The sequence below is a fragment of the Amblyraja radiata genome, chromosome 18 (assembly GCF_010909765.2).
Source record: "Amblyraja radiata isolate CabotCenter1 chromosome 18, sAmbRad1.1.pri, whole genome shotgun sequence".
In the NCBI taxonomy this organism is placed as follows: domain Eukaryota; kingdom Metazoa; phylum Chordata; class Chondrichthyes; order Rajiformes; family Rajidae; genus Amblyraja; species Amblyraja radiata.
Window position 1 is genome coordinate 3,158,414 of NC_045973.1, and position 20,573 is coordinate 3,178,986.

Here is a 20,573-nt window from a genome sequence, read left to right on the forward strand (position 1 = left end):
TTTTACACAATTGAGTGCCTGGAACATGGTGCTGGTGGTGATGGAGGCAGATGCGATAGTGGCATTTGGAAAATAGATTAGGTGCAGGCTGAAGAGATCAATAGACAATAGGTGCAGGAGTAGGCCATTCGGTCCTTTGAGCCAGTACCGCCATTCAATGTGATCATGGCTGATCACCCCCAATCAGTACCCCGTTCCTGCCTTCTCCCCATATCCCCTGACTCTGCTATCTTTAAGAGCCCTATCTAGCTCTCTCTTGAAAGCATCCAGAGAACCGGCCTCCACTGCACCTATTGTCTATTGTCTGTTGTTAATTGGCTTCTGTAAATTGTCCCTCGAGTGTTGGACAGAACTGGTGTTTGTTGGTCGGGCCGGACTTGGTGGGCCGAAAGGCCTGTTTCCACGTTGTATCTCAAAACTACACAAAACAAGACTGAATGGTGCACGAGTTTTATTTTGATAATTATTGGAGTATAATATTCATTTCTCAGGAATATATTTATTTTACATCTAACTTGAAAAAAATTATCATCCGTAAATGTTGCCACCGCTTGTTCAAAGCTCCCATTTTAGTTTTAATATTGTTTTATACCTTGGTTTCATGCATGACAGTGAACGGACGGAATGGCAGAATGCTTTGGCGAAAGTTATGCCTCCGAGAAATGCTGCTGAAATAATGATCGATCTCCTGTTCTGTTATTCCAAAGTCCATGTCCTCACGGAGCGCGCCCCACTCGATCTCATTGTCCACCAACTCTTCTCCTTCCTGCGGACCATGCAGGTTGGAGTAGGCAGAACGTGGCCTCTGCTGGGGGTGACCTGTAATCGCCAGGTCCATGTGCTCCAGGTTCAGCAGGTCCTGCTCTGTCCACAGCAGAGCTGAAGGATGGCTCCACGATGCCTCAGCTCTGGGCGTCGACTGCGTTTGATGGTCTTCCAAAACGTGGTCCAGGCAGGTACAACTTTTGTAGAGAGATGGGGATAATATTTAAACGAGTGCAAATAATAATAATAAATGCAAACGAGCTTTAGAAAGGAGACGAGGAGGAATTTCCTTCGTTAGAGGGTGGTGAATCTGTGGAATTCTTTGCCACAGACGGCTGTGGAGGCCAAGTCAATGGATATTTTTAAGGTAGAGATAGATAGATTCTTGATTAGTATGGGTCAAGTCAAGTCAAGTTTATTCGTCACATACACATACGAGATGTGCAGTGAAATGAAAAGTGGCAATGCTCGCGGACTTTGTGCAAAAAGACAAACAAACAAACTACCAAACAAACTACAAACAGAATGGAACAGAATCACATATTATTTTACATATTAAATATTGTGGGCGGATGGAAAAAGGGAAAAACAGCAATTTTTTAAAAAGCAGTAGAGTGGAACAGTAAAAGTTAGTCCCTGGTGAGATAGGAGTTTACAGTCCTAATGGGAAGAAACTCCTTCTCAACCTCTCCGTTCTCACAGCATGGCAACGGAGGTGTTTGCCTGACCGTAGCAGCTGGAACAGTCCGTTGCAGGGGTGGAAGGGGTCTCCCATGTCAGGGGTTATAGGGAGAAGACACGAGATTGGGGTTGTGAGGGAAAGATGGATCAGCTATGATTGAATGGCGGAGTCGAGTTGATGGGCCGTCTTAATGTGCATTTCCTCCCGCACTCCAAAGATGTACAATTACAGATGTAATTGGCTTGGTGCAAGTGTAACTTGTCCCCAGTGGTGATCAGCCGTGATCACATTGAATGGCAGTGCTGGCTTGAAGGGCCGAATGGCCTCCTCCTGCACTTATTGTGTTTAGGACAGTGTTGGTGTGCGGGGACAGCTGGTGCGTGCGGACTCCGTGAGCCGAAGGCTCCGTTTCCGCGCTGTATCGCTGAGCTAAACTGAACTGAAAAATGCTGCCTGAACCGCCGAGTTCCTCCAGCACTTTGTGTTTTAATCAAGATTACAGCATCTGCAGTTCCTTGTGTCTCCAGCATATGGTGTGGTAGATACTATTTGGGGAAAAAAAACATTCAGCTGATCCGCAGCTGATAGAACCATGTTGAGAATCCTCACAGTAACACTGCAACAGTAATTGCCTGACAAGATTCCATAGAGTACTTGTATGTGGGAAAGACCAGAGTTCTCACGTTTTAGCTGACGCATTTGGTAGTGTGTGCGTGTACGTGTGCATGTGTGTGTGCGTGTACGTGTGCGTGTACGTGTACGTGTGCATGTGTGTGTGCGCATGTGTGTACGTGTGTACGTGTGTGTATGTGTACATGTGCATGTGTGTACGTGTGTGTGCGTGTGCATGTGTGTGTGTGTACACGTGTGTGTGTGTGTGTGTGTGTACGTGTGGTCTCGTAAACAATGTGAAGAACTGGTGAACAGGGATATAGTGTTCGCCGCTCATTTGTTGAACAACTAACCTCAGGGAGCCATTGAGCACTGTTGGATAATTGGGAAAATGGGAATTGTGCTGGTTGCCGTGGCGACAGGCTATTCTGCTCCTTCTCCGGCGTAGTTCCACTGGCGTCCTTGCCCTGGCCGCCCGGCTGTCCAACAGAGCGTTCAGCTTTCTAAGGAAGATGGAAAAGAGTTTTTGAAGGGGGGGGCCTCGACTCGAAACGTCACTCATGATTCCCCTTCCCTCCAGAGATGACAATAGACAATAGGTGCAGGAGTAGGCCTTTCAGCCCTTCGAGCCAGCACCGCCATTCAATGTGATCATGGCTGATCATCCCCAATCAGTACCCCGTTCCTGCCTTCTCCCCATATCCCCTGACTCCGCTCTCTGAGCCAGAGAATTCCACAGACTCACAACTCTCTGTGTGAAAAAGTGTTTCCTCGTTCTAAATGGCTTACCCCTTATTCTTAAACTGTGGCCCCTGGTTCTGGACTCCCCCAACATCGGGAACACGTTTCCTGCCTCTAGCGTGTCCAAACCCTTAACAATTTTATATGTTTCAATAAGATTCCCTCTCATCCTTCAAAATTTCAGTGAATACAAGCCCACCTGCTCCATTCTTTCAACATATGACAGTCCCGTCATACCGGGAATTAACCTTGTAAACCTACGCTGCACTCCCTCAATAACAAAAATGTCCTTCCTCAAATTAAAGGACCAAAACTGCACACAATACTCCAGGTGTGGTCTCACTGGGGCCCTGTACAACTGCAGAAGGACCACTTTGCTCCTGTGTTCAACTCCTCTTGTTATGAAGGCCAACATGCCATTCGCTTTCTTCACTGCCTGCTGTACCTCGCCCACAGCCAACAATTGCCTGTTTCCTTTACCATCGTTAGTTTTTTGCATATATTTCATTCATTCGTTCTACATCTTTCCACATCACCGTCTATATCTCTCGTTTCCCTTTTCCCTGACTCTCAGTCTGAAGAAGGGTCTCGACCCGAAACGTCACCTATTCCTTTTCTCCAGAGATGCTTGCTGGTCTGTTGAGTTACTCCAACTTTTTTTGTGCCTATCTTTGGTTTAAACCAGCATCTGCAGTTCCTCCCTACACATCAAAAAACTGCAGCATCCCTGGAGAGAAGGAATGGGCGACGCTTCAGGTCGAGAACGTGCAAACTCCACACAGACAGCGTGGTCACTCAGGATCGAACCCGGGTCTCTGGCGCCGTGAGGCAGCGGATCTACCAGCTGTGTCTATGCGGCCACTTCTATATTTTTTTTTAAACTGCTTCCAGTACAGAATGTCGTTCTGAGTTCATTCAAGTTAAACTCAGTAACGGTTAGAATAAAGGAATATATACAAGACCTAACTTCTCCAGTTGCTGCATAATACTGTGTGCAGAGCAGAGAACTGGTTGCATATATTGTCGAACACCACCAGGGAGAACTATTTACGATGTCCTGAATTCTGAAGAAGGGTCCCGACCCGAAACGTCACCTCTCCATGTTCTCCAAAGATGTCGCCGAGTTACTCCAGCATTTGTTTCCTCTATATGTGGTTCTGTTGTCATTTACAGTCTCAGAACAAAGTCACCTCCTGAACTTTAGAGACACAAGATAAAATGCAGAAACAGGCCCTTCGGCCCACCTAGTCCGTGCCGACCAGCGATCACCCCTTAGACGTACACTCTCCTACACACACTAGGGACATAGAAACATAGAAAATAGGTGCAGGAGGAGGCCATTCGGCCCTTCGAGCCTGCACCGCCATTCAATATGATCATGGCTGATCATCCAACTCAGTATCCTGTACCTGCCTTCTCTCCATACCCCCGATCCCTTTAGCCACAAGGGCCACATCTAACTCCCTCTTAAATATAGCCAATTAACTGGCCTCAACTACCTTCCGTGGCAGAGAGTTCCAGAGATTCACCACTCTCTGTGTGAAAAAAGTATTTCTCATCTCTGTCCTAAATGATTTCCCCTCTATCCTTAAGCTGTGACCCCTTGCCCTGGACTTCCCCAACATCGGGAACAATCTTCCTGCATCTAGCCTGTCCAACCCCTTAAGAATTTTGTAAGTTTCTATAAGATCGCCCCCTCAATCTTCTAAATTCTAGCGAGTACAAGCCGAGTCTATCCAGTCTTTTTTCATATGAAAGTCCTGACATCCCAGGAATCAGTCTGGTGAACCTTCTCTGCACTCCCTCTATGGCAATAATGTCCTTCCTCAGATTTGGAGACCAAAAGTGTAGGCAATACTCCAGGTGTGGTCTCACCAAGACCCTGTACAACTGCAGTAGAACCTCCCTGCTCCTGTACTCAAATCCTTTTGCTATGTTAATTGGATTTGGTAAAAATAGTAAAATTGTCCTAGTGTGTGCAGGAGAGTGTTCGTCTAAGGGGTGTGTGGGAGGAAACCGGAGCACCCGGAGAAAACCCACTTTCTCACCTCACCCCCCCCCCCCCCCCCCCCCCCCAGGTACAAATGATATTCTGGAAGATGTATTACAAATGAACAGAGATTTATTATAATTTTTCTTTACCTTCTTTTCCGGCAGTCAAACAGAATAAACCCACTTGCTGCTCCGTAGCCCAACAAGCAGAGTGCCGGCCACAGTATTGAGTTTATTGCCATTCCCAGTGTCAGCTGTAAGGTTTGTGTTGTCAATAATATTATGAGAAACATAAGAAAAATAATTAACAGCATTTTTGTCCCCATCATCACAAAGATTTTAAATGCCCGCAGTTTCACCAGAGTTTGTCGTTTACAATAGACAATAGGTGTAGGAGGAGGCCATTCGGTCCTTCGAGCCAGCACCGCCATTCAATGTGATCATGGCTGATCATCCACAATCAGTACCCCATTCCTGCCTTCTCTCCATATCCCCTGACTCCGCTATCTTTAAGAGTCCTATCTAGCTCTCTCTTGAAGGCCTCCAGAGAATTGGCCTCCATGGCTTTCTGAGGCAGAGAATTCCACAGATTCACAACTCTCTGGGTGAAAAAGTGTTTCCTCGTCTCCTTTCTAAATGGCTTACCCCTTATTCTTAAACTGTGGCCCCTGGTTCTGGACTCCCCCAACTTCGTGAACATGTTTCCTGCCTCTAGCGTGTCTAAACCCTGAACAATCTTATATCTTTTATAAGGCTTACCCCTTATTCTTAATCAGATCTTGCCACCTGCAGCCCGCTGCATGTGTTCGGGACACAGAACCTTGAACTGTGAGTGGAGTTTCCAATGAAAACTCGCTGTTGCACTTTGCTGTTCTAGTCCGTGGCCAACACAAATTTCCTTCCATTCTTATGTCATTTCCAAAGTGTTTTCCATCAATTGTCTTACTGGGTCCTTGGACATAAGTACTATCCTTGCATAGTAATGAAAGTATTTGTGCCTTTGGCTGCTTCCTGTGCTTGTATTTCCCCAACATCTGTATTACTTCAGAGAAAACAATCCGTTTTTTCATATTCCACCACACAAAAAATTAAAAGCTCTGTGAGGAGTTTTCCCGAGGTTGGTGGTTGGAGATCGGCGGCAACTTGTATCGAACACGTTTTGTTTCTGTCCAGCTTACCTGCTTGCTCCTGATCACCTCGTGAGGATTAGCGGGATTGTAGAAGCAGGGAGAGGTGGCGTTAATCTGGAATTGAATGGGATCAGTCATACAGATGAAAAAATCCGTTTACCAAATACACTTTTTTATTTTATATATTTATTTATTTTAATTAAAGCTTCTCTTTTGAGATTCAAGGAGAGGGAAGAATTACATTTTCATGTTTTTGTCCACTCCTTACAATGCAAAGATATGATCTATCTTTCTCAAGAGAGAAAGATAGATCTGCCATGATGGAGTAGACTCGATGGGCCGAATGGCCTAATACTGCTCCCATGTCTGCGTTTAAGCTTGATAGTTCTCATATATAGAATGATTTTATTTAATTGGATGGTACGCAAAGAAAAGTTTCTCTCTGCACCTCGTTACCAGAACCAGGGGCCAGTGTTTAAGAATAAGGAGTAAGCCATTTAGAACGGAGACGAGGAAACACTTTTCTCACAGAGGAATTCTCTGCCTCAGAGGGCAGGTTCTCTGGATACTTTCAAGAGAGAGCTAGATAGGGCTCTTAAAGATAGCGAAGTCAGGGGATATGGGGAGAAGGCAGGAACGGGGTACTGATTGGGGATGATCAGCCATGATCACAGTGAATGGCGGTGCTGGCTCGAAGGGCCGAATGGCCTACTCCTGCACCTATTGTCCATTGTGTACGACAGTGATCGCAACTTCTACTGAAGTGTGGATGGCCGTTGGCTCGATAGGAACTCATCTGCCCTTTGAAAGGTCATGTTTTTGGTCCTGCTGGGGGTCCACAGCCCCCTCCTCACCTGGCAAACCAGGTGGGGAAGACGGTTTAGTCGCCAACTATCCGACCATGGAGCAGGTAGCGCGGGATTACATGGTACCCGTGGCGGGGGGAACTCCCCCCCCCCCGACCTGACCTGTACAATACAAAATGGTATTGTTAATTTCAGGTTATCAATCATATATTGTACAGTACAATACTATCCACATTGCTATTGGTCGCTTGTACAAAACAATAGACAGGGGTTAGATGGATGAAGGGGGATGTCATTGAAACCTCCAAATCATGAATGATCTAGATAGAGTGTATGTGGAGAGGATGTTTCCATTAGTGGGAGAGTCTAGGACCAGAGGACAAGCCTGAGAATAAAAGGATGTACCTTTAGAAAGGAGACGAGGAGCAATTTATTTAGCCAGAGGCTGGTAAATCTGCGGAATTCATTTCCACAGACATAGAAACACAGAAAATAGGTGCAGCAGTCGGCCATTTGGCCCTTCGAGCCAGCACCGCCATTCAATATGATCATGGCTGATCATCCACAATCGGTATCCCGTTCCTGCTTTCTCCCCATATCCCTTGTTTCCGTTAGCCCAAAGAGCTAAATCTAATCTAAATGTGACCCCTGGTTCTGGACTCCCCCAACGGGGAACATTTTTCCTGATGACTGAGGAGGCCAAGTCATTGGGTATTTTTAAAGCAGAGGTTCTTGATTAGTAAGAGTATCAAAGGTTATAGGGAGAATGGAGGAGAATGGTGTTGAGAGAGAAAGATAGATCAGCCATGATTGAATGGTGGAGCAGACTCGATGGGCCGAATGGCCTAATTCTTCTCCTATGTCTGAGTTTAAGCTTGATAGTTCTTATATATAGAATGATTTTATTTAATTGGATGGTACACAAACAAAAGCTTCTCACTGCACCTCGTTACCAGAACCAGGGGCCACAGTTTAAGAATAAGGAGTAAGCCATTTAGAACGGGGACGAGAAAACACATGTTCTCCACAGATGCTGCCTGACCCGCTGAGTTACTCCAGCACTCTGTGAAACGTCACCTATCCATGTTCTCCACAGATGCTGCCTGACCCGCTGAGTTATGGTGCAGCAGCATCTATGGAGCTAAGGAAATAGGCAAGGTTTCGGGCCGAAATCCTTCTGGAAATAGGCAACGTTTCGGGCCGAAACCCTTACGGGTTTCGACCCAAAACGTTGCCTATTTCCTTAGCGCCATAGATGCTGCCAGATCCGCTGAGTTACTCCAGCACTCTGTGTCTATCTTCTGTGTAAACCAGCATCTATCTGCACAGTTCCTTTGTACGTGTCGTTTTGTCAGACGTTACCTGTCCATGTTGGTCGAGGTATTTTGTGACACAAGCGAGCCTGTTGAAGTCGTCTCTCCAGCCCTCGCACGCAGTTAATCGATCAGCAAGAAGCCCGTGATGGCCAAACGTGAAAGAACACTATAGGAGGGGAGAGGTCATTAAATATCAGACTTCCAAAGGGCCTGTCCCACTTAGGCCAGTTTTTTGAGCCACTACAGGCGACTGCCACAACATTTTCAACATGGTGAAGATTTTTTGGCGACAGTGGCGACAATGTTTGCTGACGTAGGTTGACGTAGGTTGAGGTTGGTGGTGTCGTAGGTTGTCGCCAGGTGTCGTAGGTGAATTCCATTAAAACTAGTCCCTGGCAGCCGCCTAAAGAGTGGCCTAAGTGGGACAGGCCCATAACTATTACACCCATGTCAACAACTGTATACACTTCCATAATTACAGGCCCTGCTTTGTACCAATGATTTATCGATGGGAGATTCTGTACTCGCACCTTTTAATATTTGTTTTAATTATTTCATGTATTTGTGTTTCTCCTCGGCTATCATCATGAGGGGCGGAGACAGGGTTGACGGTTTGGCAAAGTCAATAACTAGAGGGCATGACATTTAAGCGAGGAGGGCAATGTTTGAAGGAGATGTGCGGGGCAAGTTTGTGTTCACACAGAGGGTGCCTGGAACACGTTGCCAGGGGCGATGGAGGCAGATACCATAGTGGTGTTTCAAGAGACTTTTGAATAGGCTGGGAATGGGGAGATATGGATGCAATTCAGGTAGATGAGAGATAGGCTTGGCATAATGGGCCGAAGGGCCTGTTCTTGTGCTGTACTCTTCTATGTTAAGTGTTTTTCATAAATGATCGGAGCAGAATTAGGCCATTCAGCCCATCAAGTCTACTCCGCTATTCAATCATGGCTGATCTATCTCTCCCATTCTCCTGCCTTCTCACCATAACCCCCGACACCCGTACTAATCAAGAATCTGTCAATCCACTGACTTGGCCTCCACAGCCTTCTGTGGCAAAGAATTCCACAGATTCACCACCCTCTGACTAAAGAAATTCCTCCTCATCTTCTTCCTGAAGGAACATCCTTTTATTCTGAGGCTGTGACCTCTGGTCCTAGACTCTCCCACTAATGAAAACATCCTCTCCACACCCACTCTATCCAGGCCTTTCACTATTCTGTAAGTTTCAATGAGGTCCCCCTCATCCTTCTAAACTCCAGCGAGGTCAGGCCCAGTGCCGTCAATCGCCCATCATACATTAACCCACTCATTCCTGGGATCATTCTCATAAACAGCCCTCTCCGCGTCCACTCTTTCCAGTTCCTCCAGCACTCTGTGCTTTGCAGAAGACCCCGGCACCTGCAGTTCCTTTAACATGGTCTCCAAAAATGTAACCCTGTCTGCAACATTCCCGCTGCCAACATTGTGCAAGGAATGTCGATCTTTGTCCCCAATGGCTCTTCCCAGCCTTGTGTGTGACTAATGTTGGAACAACAGCCTAGCCCCTTGCCGTTATCCTGACTGGAGAATGGACAATTAGCTGAACAATGTTCCCATTGTGGATCGGCACACCCTGTGACTCATTGTAACTGCAAACCCTTCACCATCGATTAAATCCTCCATTTGACAACCTTCTCTTTCCTGCCTTCAAGGATAAACAGGGGTCTTTTCTTTGGAGGAGAGGAAGCTGGTCTAACAGAGGTGCATGAACGGCAGGGAACATCTCCGGAGAACGTGGACGGGTGACGTTTTGGGTCAGATAGTGGAGCCAGGGGACATGGGGAGAAGGCAGGAACGGGGCACTGATTGGGGATGATCAGCCATGATCACATTGAATGGCGGTGCTGGCTCGAAGGGCCATATGGTCTACTCCTGCACCTCCAGGACCGAGATGAGAAAAACATTTTTCACACAGAGAGTGGTGAATCTCTGGAATTCTCTGCCACAGAAGGTAGTTGAGGCCAGTTAATTGGCTATATTTAAGAGGGAGTTAGATGTGGCCCTTGTGGCTAAAGGGATCAGGGGGTATGGAGAGAAAGCAGGTACAGGATACTGAGTTGGATGATCAGCCATGATCATATTGAATGGCGGTGCAGGCTCGAAGGGCCGAATGCCCTACTCCTGCACCTAATTTCTATGTTTCTATTGTCTATTGACTGATGCCTGAAGAATGGTTCCCACCCGAAACATCACCTCTCATTGGGTGCAGCGGTAGAGTCACAGCGCCAGAGACCCGGGTTCGATCCTGACTACGGGTGCTGTCTGTATGGAGTTTGTACCTTCTCCCCGTGACCTGTGTGGGTTTTCTCCGGGTGCTCCGGTTTCTTCCTACATTCCAAAGACGTGCAGTTAATTGGTTAATTGGCTTCGGTACACTTATAAATTGTCCCTAGAGTGGGTAGACTGCGCGTAGATTGTTGCACAGACTCGGTGGGCCGAAGGGCCTGTTTTTGTGCTGTATCTCTAAACTAAAAAAAAGCTAAGCTATCCACGATCTACAGGGATGCCACCTGACCCCGCTGAGTTACTCCAGCACTTTGTCTTTTCCCCCCCCCGTAAACCAGCATCTGCAGTTCCCTGCATCTAACAGACGCACGTGTTCTAGTCTTCCTGTGACTTTGAAGGGAGTACAGGAAAAGTTTACAAGCATGCTACCGGGTATAGAGGATACTGGCTCAAAGGAGAAGTTGGACTGGCTTGGATTGGAGCATGAGAGGAGACTCTAATAAAGGTATATAAGATGAAGAGAGATGTAGATAGGGTAGACAGTCAGAACCTTTTCCCCCCAGTGTAGGAATGTCAAAGACTAGAGGGCACATGTGTGGGGCAAGTATCTTTACACAGAGGGTGGACAAAAATGCTGAAGAAGGGTCTCGACTCGAAACGTCACCCATTCCTTCGCTCCATAGATGCTGCCTCACCTGCTGAGTTTCTCCAGCGTTTTTGTCTACCTTCGATTTTTCCAGCATCTGCAGTTCTTTCCTAAACGTTGCCAGGGGTGGTTGTGGAGGCAGGTACGATAGTGGCGATGACAAAGTGTTTAAGAAGGAACTGCAGATGCTGGAAAAATCGAAGGCAGACAATAGTGCTGGAGAAACTCAGCGGGTGCAGCAGCATCTGTGGAGCGAAGGAAATAGGCAATGTTTCGGGCCGAATCCTTTGGGAAATAGGCAAAGTTTCTGGCCGAATCCCTTGGGAAATAGGCAACGTTTCGGGCCGAATCCTTTGGGAAATAGGCAACATTTCTGGCCAAATCCCTTGGGAAATAGGCAACGTTTCGGGCCGAATCCTTTGGGAAATAGGCAACATTTCTGGCCGAATCCCTTGGGAAATAGGCAACGTTTCGGGCCGAAACCCAAGGGTTTCGGCCCGAAACGTTGCCTATTTCCTTCCCTCCATAGATGCTGCTGCACCCGCTGAGTTTCTCCAGCACTTTTGTCTACCTACGATAGTGGCGGTATTGGATAGGAGGCTTTTGGATAGGCACATGGATATGGAGGGATATGGATCACGTGCGGGCTGAGACTAGTGTAACCTGGCATCACGTTCAGCACGGACATTGTGGGCCGAAGGGCCTGTTCCTGTGCTATCCTGTTCTATGTGGATCTGGTACACCGTGGGCAGCGGGAGTCAGTTGTCTGCGCGGAAAGGGGGCACAGCTATTCACTGGCGGGGAAGATAGTTATCAGGGGCACAGGGCGAACCTTTTATTTACACAGCGGTTGGGTGTTCTGCCTGTGGATATGACGGAGGCAGGCTCCGTGGTGGCTTGAGAAAGGAAACTGGAAAATATACAGCAAGGGGAGAAATGTGCACGCTTGCACAAAGGCTGGCAATCTGCCGAGCTGTCTGTTGGTCACTGCGAGCAGGGTGAGTGAGGAGCCCCAGGGTCACTGTTTGTCCTCAATCAGCACTTTTATCGTAGAACACTACAGTTCCTTGCTTAGTCTAGTTTTAATTTTGTTTAGGTTTAGAGACACAGCGTGGGAACTACCCAGTCCACGCCGACCAGCATTCACCCCCCCGCACACCACGCTATCCCACGGCAATTTACAATTTTACACCAAGCCAATTATCCTGCAAACCCGCACGTCTTTGAGATGTGGGAGGAAACCGCAGCGCCCGGAGAAAACCCACGCAGGTCACGGGGAGAAGGTCCACACTACACGCCCAGACAGGATGGAACCCGAGGTCTCTGGCTCCGTGAGGCAGCAACTCTACCGCTGCGCCACCCCGACCTTGCTGGGAAATTACCTATGACCCTTAACCCCTGACTTCGATGACCCTAACTCCACTCCCCCTCCCCCCCCCCCCATTCACTCTTTACTCTGACTCTTTCACCTCCCTGGTGCCTGTGACTGTTTGATCAGAGACCGGCCCGTAAACAACTCTGATACTGGGCTGAGGCAGAGTATTAATGTCACCACATAAACACAGCTCGCTGCTTTTAAATGCCTGAGTTTTTATCCCTGGTGTCAGACAATATACAATAGGTGCAGGAGTAGGCCATTCGGCCCTTCGAGCCAGCACCGCCATTCAATGTGATCATGGCTGATCATCCACAATCAGTACCCCGTTCCTGCCTTCTCCCCATATCCCCTGACTCTGCTATTTTTAAGAGCCCTATCTAGCTCTCTCTTGAAAGCATCCAGAGAACCGGCCTCCACCGCCCTCTGAGGCAGAGAATTCCACAGACTCACAACTATCAGGTGTGCCGTCTCGCTGTGTTATCGGAAACCCTCTGAACCTTTTGCCTCGAGGTGTCAGTCTTAGCCGCAGAAACCAACCCGCAGTGAGTGACACAACTTAGGGGCTTGGAGTGGCGAACAGTCGATGAACGGGCTGACTCGGAAACTTGTGATGGAGTTAATATTGGAGCTGGGAGATTTTTCCCACTGCACCACCAACACAACTTTGAGCTGCCATGAATCTCGGAGCTGCTGTTTACAATTTTGAATTTGTATATTCCTTATTCGGCAGTAGCGTGAGGATTATGGTTAGAGCTTCCCACCTGCTGGCAATTCACCAAAGCTTGTTCGTTCTCCATGATCACTGCCTTTCCCCTCGAACCATCGCTCAGCTGCACCATGACCTGCGGCACCAAAGAGAATCCTGTTAATTTGGAAAATGATAACCTCCGGAAACTATCAGGTCAGCAGTAGTGTTCTTATTAGTCCAATTCGAAGAATAAATAAATAAATGTGAGGTTATCCACTTTGGTGGCAAAAACAAGGGGGCAGATTATTATCTCAATGGGGTTAGGTTAGGTAAGGGGGAGGTACAGCGAGACCTGGGTGTCCTTGTACACCGGTCACTGAAAGTTGGCGTGCAGGTACAGCAGGCAGTGAAGAAAGCTAATGGAATGTTGGCCTTCATAACAGGAGGATTTCAGTATAGGAGTAGAGAGGTTCTTCTGCAGTTGTATAGGGCTCTGGTGAGACCACATCTGGAGTATTGTGTACAGTTTTGGTCTCCTAATTTGAGGAAGGACATCCTTGTGATTGAGGCAGTGCAGCGTAGGTTCACCAGATTGATCCCTGGGATGGCGGGACTGTCATATGAGGAAAGATTGAAAAGACCAGACTTGTATTCACTGGAGTTTACAAGGATGAGGGGTTATCTTATAAAAACATATAAAATTACTAGACTAAGTGGGACCCGTTGGGTCCCATGTTCACACGGGAGGGCTGGTCCCCCGACGCAATATTCCACCTCTCCACCAATTCCAATATTGGTGGCCAGTGCGGAGCTTTCTGGAGCGGGGGTATGGGTTCTTGGGGTGACAGCTCAGTCCCTCAAGCCTGATCTGCTGGCAGCTCACTCACGGCTGGTGGGCTGGCAGTTGACTCATGACTATTCCTTGAAATTCCATTTCAAGCAGGGTGCAAGGCCACCAAATTCAAGTGCAGTTTCCAACCACTTCAAGCAGGGTGCAAGGCCACTGAATTCAAGTGCAGTTTCCAACCACTTCAAGCAGGGTGCAAGGCCACTGAATTCAAGTGCAGTTTCATACCACTTTCAGCAGGGTGCAAGGCCATCAAATACAGTGCAGTTTCATACCACTTTCAGCAGGGTGCAAGGCCACCAAATTCAAATGCAGCTTCATACCATTTCATGCAGGGTGAAACCACCATAAAACCACACAAAACACCAAACTCACAGTTCAGTAGACATTTAGTGTGTTCAGTTGATTCACAGCTCAGACAGAGTTGTGACCTCTCCCTCCCCCATCATGCAGAGACTGAGCCACACCCACACTTCTGGGTTTTATAACCCCTCCCCCTCCCACCGGAAAAGGTGTGGCTTTCATGGCGTGATTGACAGGAGAGAGATTCTCAACATTTTTCAAACACTAATAACACTTTTATTTTTCATTGATGGGAAGAATTCTCTGCACCTGCTCAGTAAGACTGAGTAAGAAGACCAAAAATCACAGCCGTAAGTGGTAGCGTTTTATCTAAAATCAATATACAGTGCAAACAGGAAGTAAGTGCATTTGCAGTAGTGCCTTTCAATTTCAAGCCAAAGCACCCAAGCCACCATTTGCAGTAAGTAGTGCCTTTTAACCTCAAGCCAAATCACCCAAGCCACCATTTGCAGTAATTAGTGCCTTTCAACTGCATGCCACCATTTGCAGTAAGTAGTGCCTTTCAACTGAAAGCCAAAGAACCCAAGCCACCATTTGCAGTAAGTAGTGCCTTTCAACTTCAAGCCAAAGCACCCAAGCCACCATTTGCAGTAGGTAGTGCCTTTCAACTTCAAGCCAAAGCACCCAAGCCACCATTTGCAGTAGGTAGTGCCTTTCAACTTCAAGCCAAATCACCCATGCCACCATTTGCAGTAAGTAGTGCCTTTCAACTTCAAGTCAAAGAACCCAAGCCACCGTGTGCAGTAAGTAGTGCCTTTCAACTTCAAGCAAAACACCTTAGTGCCTTTCAACTTTAAACCAAAGCACCCAAACAACCATTTGCAGGCAGTGTCTTTTTACTTCAAACAAACCATAGTTTCATTTTCAAACCACATTAAGGGGACTCACAGTTGTGTAGACATTTGTTCAGTGTTATTCAGAGCTCAGAGAGACGTTACCTTGGCTTCATCCATCTTGCAGAGACTGAGTGAGGCACACCACTTCTTGGTTTTATAGTCCCTCCCCCTCCTTCCAGCAGGGTTAGCAGAGAGAATGGTGATTTTTTAAAAACATTAATATCTCTCTGATTTGTCATCGATGGGAAATATCCTCTGCTCCCGTAAGGCGGAGGGGGGCTCTGGGCGAGGTGGCCAAAAATGACGGCCGTAGGTGGCAGCGTTCTGTCAGAAATCGCAGCACAGTGGGCCAAAAGCGGTCAAGATCAGAGTTTTAGTAATATGGATAAAAGGACTGGACAAGCTAGATGCAGGAAAAATGTTCCCAATGTTAGGTGAGTCCAGAACCAGGGGCCACAGTCTTAGAATAAAGGGGAGGACATTTAAGATTGAGGTGAGAAAAAACTTTTTCACCCAGAGAGTTGTGAATTTATGGAATTCCCTGCCACAGAGGGCAGTGGAGGCCAAGTCACTGGATGGATTTAAGAGGGAGTTAGATAGAGCTCTAGGGGCTAGTGAAGTCAAGGGATATGGGGAGAAGGCAGGCACGGGTTATTGATAGGGGACGATCAGCCAGGATCACAATGAATGGCGGTGCTGGCTCGAAGGGCCGAATGGCCTCCTCCTGCACCTATTTTCTATGTTTCTAAGAAATATGAATGAACTATTTAGTTATCAAAGTTTCCCTTCCTCTGAAACACAACCCTTAAACACGGTCCTTCCACAAGCTAGGCTCTACCCCATTGCGGACATTGGACTTTGTCTCTGGAACTGATGCGCTACAATGCTGAGAACTATATCCTGCACTCTGTATCTTCCCAGGTAGACAAAAGTGCTGGAGAAACTCAGCGGGTGAGGCAGCATCTATGGAGCGAAGGAAATAGGCGACGTTTCGGGCCGAAACATTGCCTATTTCCTTCCCGACTACCTGATTACAGACATTGGAATATTGTAGGTGGACAAAAATGCTGGAGAAACTCAGCGGGTGAGGCAGCATCTACGGCCCGAAAAGTTGCCTATTTCCTTCGCTCCATAGATGCTGCCTCACCCGCTGAGTTTCTCCAGCACTTTAGTCTACCTTCGATTTTCCAGCATCTGCAGTTCCTTCTTAAACACTCTGTATCTTCCCCTTTGCCCGTGTTTGGCCCATATCCCATCCTTATTCTCCTCACCCACAAAGTACTAACCTTCATTTCTATCTTGAGCTATTTTATATCGCAGTGGGGATATAATAGCAAGGTTAACGTTGGACAATAAATATCTCAGTAGGAGTCCAAATTCGGGTCTACTGAAAGACGGAGTTGAGTTTTAGATGTTCTTACCTCGATTTGAACACAAGGTGAGAACAGGTCTCTGTCTGAATTGCAGCTGCCTTCAGGCAGACCCCAGACTCCAAGCACCGTGCAGTTCCCCGCGGTGAAATCCAATACTATTGTTGGGTTAAAAAAAAAACTATTATCCAAAGGCATACTCGTTGTCAGGATTCTTTATTGCACCTGATATTCCTTGAAGCAGAAGCATGACGTGATGTTTAGTTTAGTTTAGAGATACAGAGGCAGCATCTCCCGAGATCTGCCACAGAAGGTAGTTGAGGCCAGTTCATTGGCTATATTTAAGAGGGAGTTAGATGTGGCCCTTGTGGCTAAAGGGATCAGGGGGTATGGAGAGAAGGCAGGTACAGGATACCGAGTTGGATGATCAGCCATGATCATATTGAGTGGCAGTGCAGGCTCGAAGGGCCAAAAGGCCTACTCCTGCACCTATTTTCTATGTTTCTATGAGAACATGGATAGGTGACGTTTCACAGAGTGCTGGAGTAACTCAGCGGGTCAGGCAGCATCTGTGGAGAACATGGATAGGTGGCGTTTCACAGAGTGCTGGAGTAACTCAGCGGGTCAGGCAGCATCTCTGGAGGAAACGAATGGGTGACATTTTGGGTTTGGGAGAACTGGCTGGTTGTTTCACTGCTGTCAGTGCACTAAGGGCGGCGCAGTGGCGCAGCGGGTAAAACCGCTGCTTCACATCGCCAGAGGCCCGTGTTCGATCCTGACCTCGGGTGCTGACTATGTGGTGTTTGCACGTTCTCTCTGTGACCATGTGGGTTTCCTCCGGGGGCTCTGGTCTATCAGTTCATGTCATAGAACCAGAATTAGGCCAATTGGCCCATCGAGTCTATTCCGCCATACAATCATGGCTGATCTATCTCTCCCTCCTAACCCCATTCTCCTGCCTTCTCCCCATAACCCCTGACACCCGCACTAATCAAGAATCTATCTATCTCTGCCTTAAAGATATCCACTGACTTGGTCTCCACGGCCTTCTGTGGCAAAGAATTCCACAGATTCACCACCCTCTCCGTGTCTTGTTCTAGATCCCAGCATCTGCAGTTCCTTGTGATCTTATTGAAACATAAGATTGTTAAGGGTTTGGACACGCTAGAGGCAGGAAACATGTTCCCGATGTTGGGGGAGTCCAGAAACAGGGGCCACACAGTTTAAGAATAAGGAGTAAGCCATTTTGAACAGAGATGAGGAAACACTTTTTCTCACAGAGAGTTGTGAGTCTGTGGAATTCTCTGCCTCAGAGGGCGGTGGAGGCCGGTTCTCTGGAAGTTTTCAAGAGAGAGCTGGATAGGCTCTTAAAGATAGCGGAGTCAGGGGATATGGGGAGAAGGCAGGAACGGGGTACTGATTGGGGATGATCAGCCATGATCACATTGAATGGCGGTGCTGGCTCGAAGGGCCGAATGGCCTACTCCTGCAACTATTGTCGATTGCCTTACCTTTGTGAAAAGGTCTCAGGATATAAACGCCAAATAGAATGAGCAGTAAGAGAATGATGAGAATGAGGGGAGCGAGGAAGATGAGTGGACACTTGAGTCTGTCGACGATGAGTTCCCGTTGGAGATCCATTGGGGACAGATCCCGTCTCCGCGCCGCCCTCCGCTCCGCTCTCTCGGCGCGCGATCGCCCGATGGTGGGGAACGGTGTGCGGGCATGTTTGCCCTCCTCCCCACTACCACTGCCCGGGCAAAGCCCAGCGCTGGGCATCTGCAGGCTGGTGACAAACATGGTGCAGGAGTGAAGCCTGGCACTGCGCTGCGTTCCAAAGGACACGTAAGTGGGACAGGGCCTTAACGCTCAAGTGGACCGCTCGAAACCAGTTGTCCATCTGATTCCTTCCATCTTCATCAATGCTACCAGTCCTGGGGGGGAACAAAATGATGAAATAAACACATGCATGAGGTCTACTGATGGGTAACGTGCTGGTTACACAATAACAACATTGGGATGATTTATATTACAGATTCACCACTGGTTTTCCGGCAACTTGTGGTCCAGCACCTCCTTTAATCGGGACAAATTTACGAGAGCACACTTGAAAATCCAGCGGCGACCAGAAAGACGCTACGACTCTTTGGGCGAGTGAGGAGACGACTCACGACCATACAGGCGACATGTCGCGGGGGTGAAGCCTGTACGGTCGTGAGTAGTCGTCCAAAGAGTCGTACCTTGTTCTGGTCGCCGCTGGATTTTCAACATGTTGAACATTTTCGGCGACCCGCTATGACCAATGACGGGTGCCGGCAGTCGCCGAAAAAGTAGCGTAGGTGGGACAAACGCTACCTGCCTCCACCACCACCCCTAGCAGCGCGTTCCAGGCACGCAACCCCCTCTGTGTAAAAAAAACTTTCTCCACGCATCTACTTTAAGCTTTGCCCCTCTCACCTTAAGGTTATGCCCCCTGGTTTTTGATATTTCTATCCAGGGGAAAAAACGTTCTGACTCATTTTTGTCCTCTCATAATTTGACATACTGACATTTTCTACATTCTGTCACATTATTTATATTCTACACTTGCTTTACCTTGCAATAAATGTTATCCCCTGATCATGTAAGTAAGTAAGTAAGTTAGTTTATTGGCCAAGTATTCACATACAAGGAATTTGCCTTGGTGCTCCGCCCACAAGTAACAACATGACATACAGTGACAGTTACGAATGACTTAGAAAACACTAAACATTAATAAAAATAAAACATTAATGATAAAACACCATTGATCAAGCATGTGAACCAACAAATACCACAGCAAAAGGAGGCTACAGATTTTTGGTTATTGAGTAGAGCAACTACTCGTGGATTAAAGCTGTTTTTATGTCTGGCTGTGGCAGCTTTGACAGTCCGGAGTCGCCTTCCAGAAGGAAGTGATTCAAAGAGTTTGTGGCCAGGGTGAGAGGGGTCAGAGATGATCTTGCCCGCTCACTTCCTGGCCCTTGCAGTGTACAGTTCATCAATGGAGGGAAGGTTGCAGCCAATAACCTTCTCTGCTGATCGGACGATTCGCTGCAGCCTCCAGGTGTCGTGCTTGGTGGCCGGGCCAAACCAGACCATGATGGAGAATCATCTGTACATTGTGAATGGCTCGAAGGCAGATAAAAATGCTGGAGAAACTCAGCGGGTGAGGCAGCATCTATGGAGAGAAGGATCCTTTTCTCAGTATCTAGTGAAACCTTTACCATTCACCTGCTGATTTACCTCTGTTGACGTTTCCATTTGCAGCTCCGTGGGTTTTCAATTCCTTGTTTAGATTAGTTTAGAGATTCAGCGCGGCAACAGGCCCTTCGGCCCACTGAGTCCATGCTGACCAGCGATCGCCGCACACTAACACTATCCTGCACACACACACACTAGGGATAATTTACACATATACCAAGCCAATGAACCTACATACCTGTACGTCTTTGGAGTGTGGGAGAAAGCCGAAGATCTCAGAGAAAACTCATGCGGAGAACGTACAAACTCTGTACGGATTGGACCCGTAGTCGGGATCGAACCCGGGGTCTCGGGCGCTGCAAGCGCTGTAAGGCAGCAACTCTACCGCTGCGCCACCGTGACTGCCCGACTAATGCCAGGGCTCAGGAGGATAAAGGAGCCCTTCGATCAGCACGAGGTCTCTCTCCCAGTGTAAACTCGGGGCAAGAGCCGGTGACACAATTGCTTTTCCAAGACTGAAATTACGCAGCGTCTTAAAAACCGGATCTGCCGTGATTTTCAGCTGTAAACACACATTAAAACTGTACAGGCGGAGTTCCCTGCAGGGAGCCGAGTCATGGAGTTACACCCAGAATCAGAAGCACTTTGCCAAAACACACGCACACACACATTTCCTTCCAACCACATTAGAACATAGAATGGTACAGTGCAGGAACAAATACCTCGATCCACAATGTCCTTGCTGAATATGATGCCAAATTAAACTAATCTCCTCTTCCTGCACATAAGTTCATACGTCCAGAAGTTGCGGGTGCAGAATTAGGCCATTCGGCCCATTGAGTCCACTCCGCCATTCAATCATGACTTTCTTTCTCAATCCCATTCTCCTGCCTTCTCCCCGAAACCTGTTC

General features: G+C 47.7%; 1 protein-coding gene across 1 annotated transcript; it reads right to left on the reverse strand.

The window, feature by feature from the left end:
* Nucleotides 1-433: 433 nt before the first annotated feature.
* On the reverse strand, nucleotides 434-20,325 carry LOC116983054. The gene is made up of 9 exons (XM_033036609.1): nucleotides 19,901-20,325; nucleotides 17,952-18,374; nucleotides 16,492-16,598; nucleotides 13,098-13,178; nucleotides 8,091-8,210; nucleotides 5,971-6,036; nucleotides 4,943-5,046; nucleotides 2,413-2,562; nucleotides 434-962 (listed from the first exon to the last, which is right to left on the reverse strand). Exons 2-9 carry the CDS (start codon nucleotides 18,238-18,240, stop codon nucleotides 587-589), a joined length of 1,293 nt encoding a protein of 430 aa, XP_032892500.1. The 5' UTR covers nucleotides 18,241-18,374; nucleotides 19,901-20,325; the 3' UTR covers nucleotides 434-586.
* Between the last annotated feature and the right edge of the window lie 248 nt (nucleotides 20,326-20,573).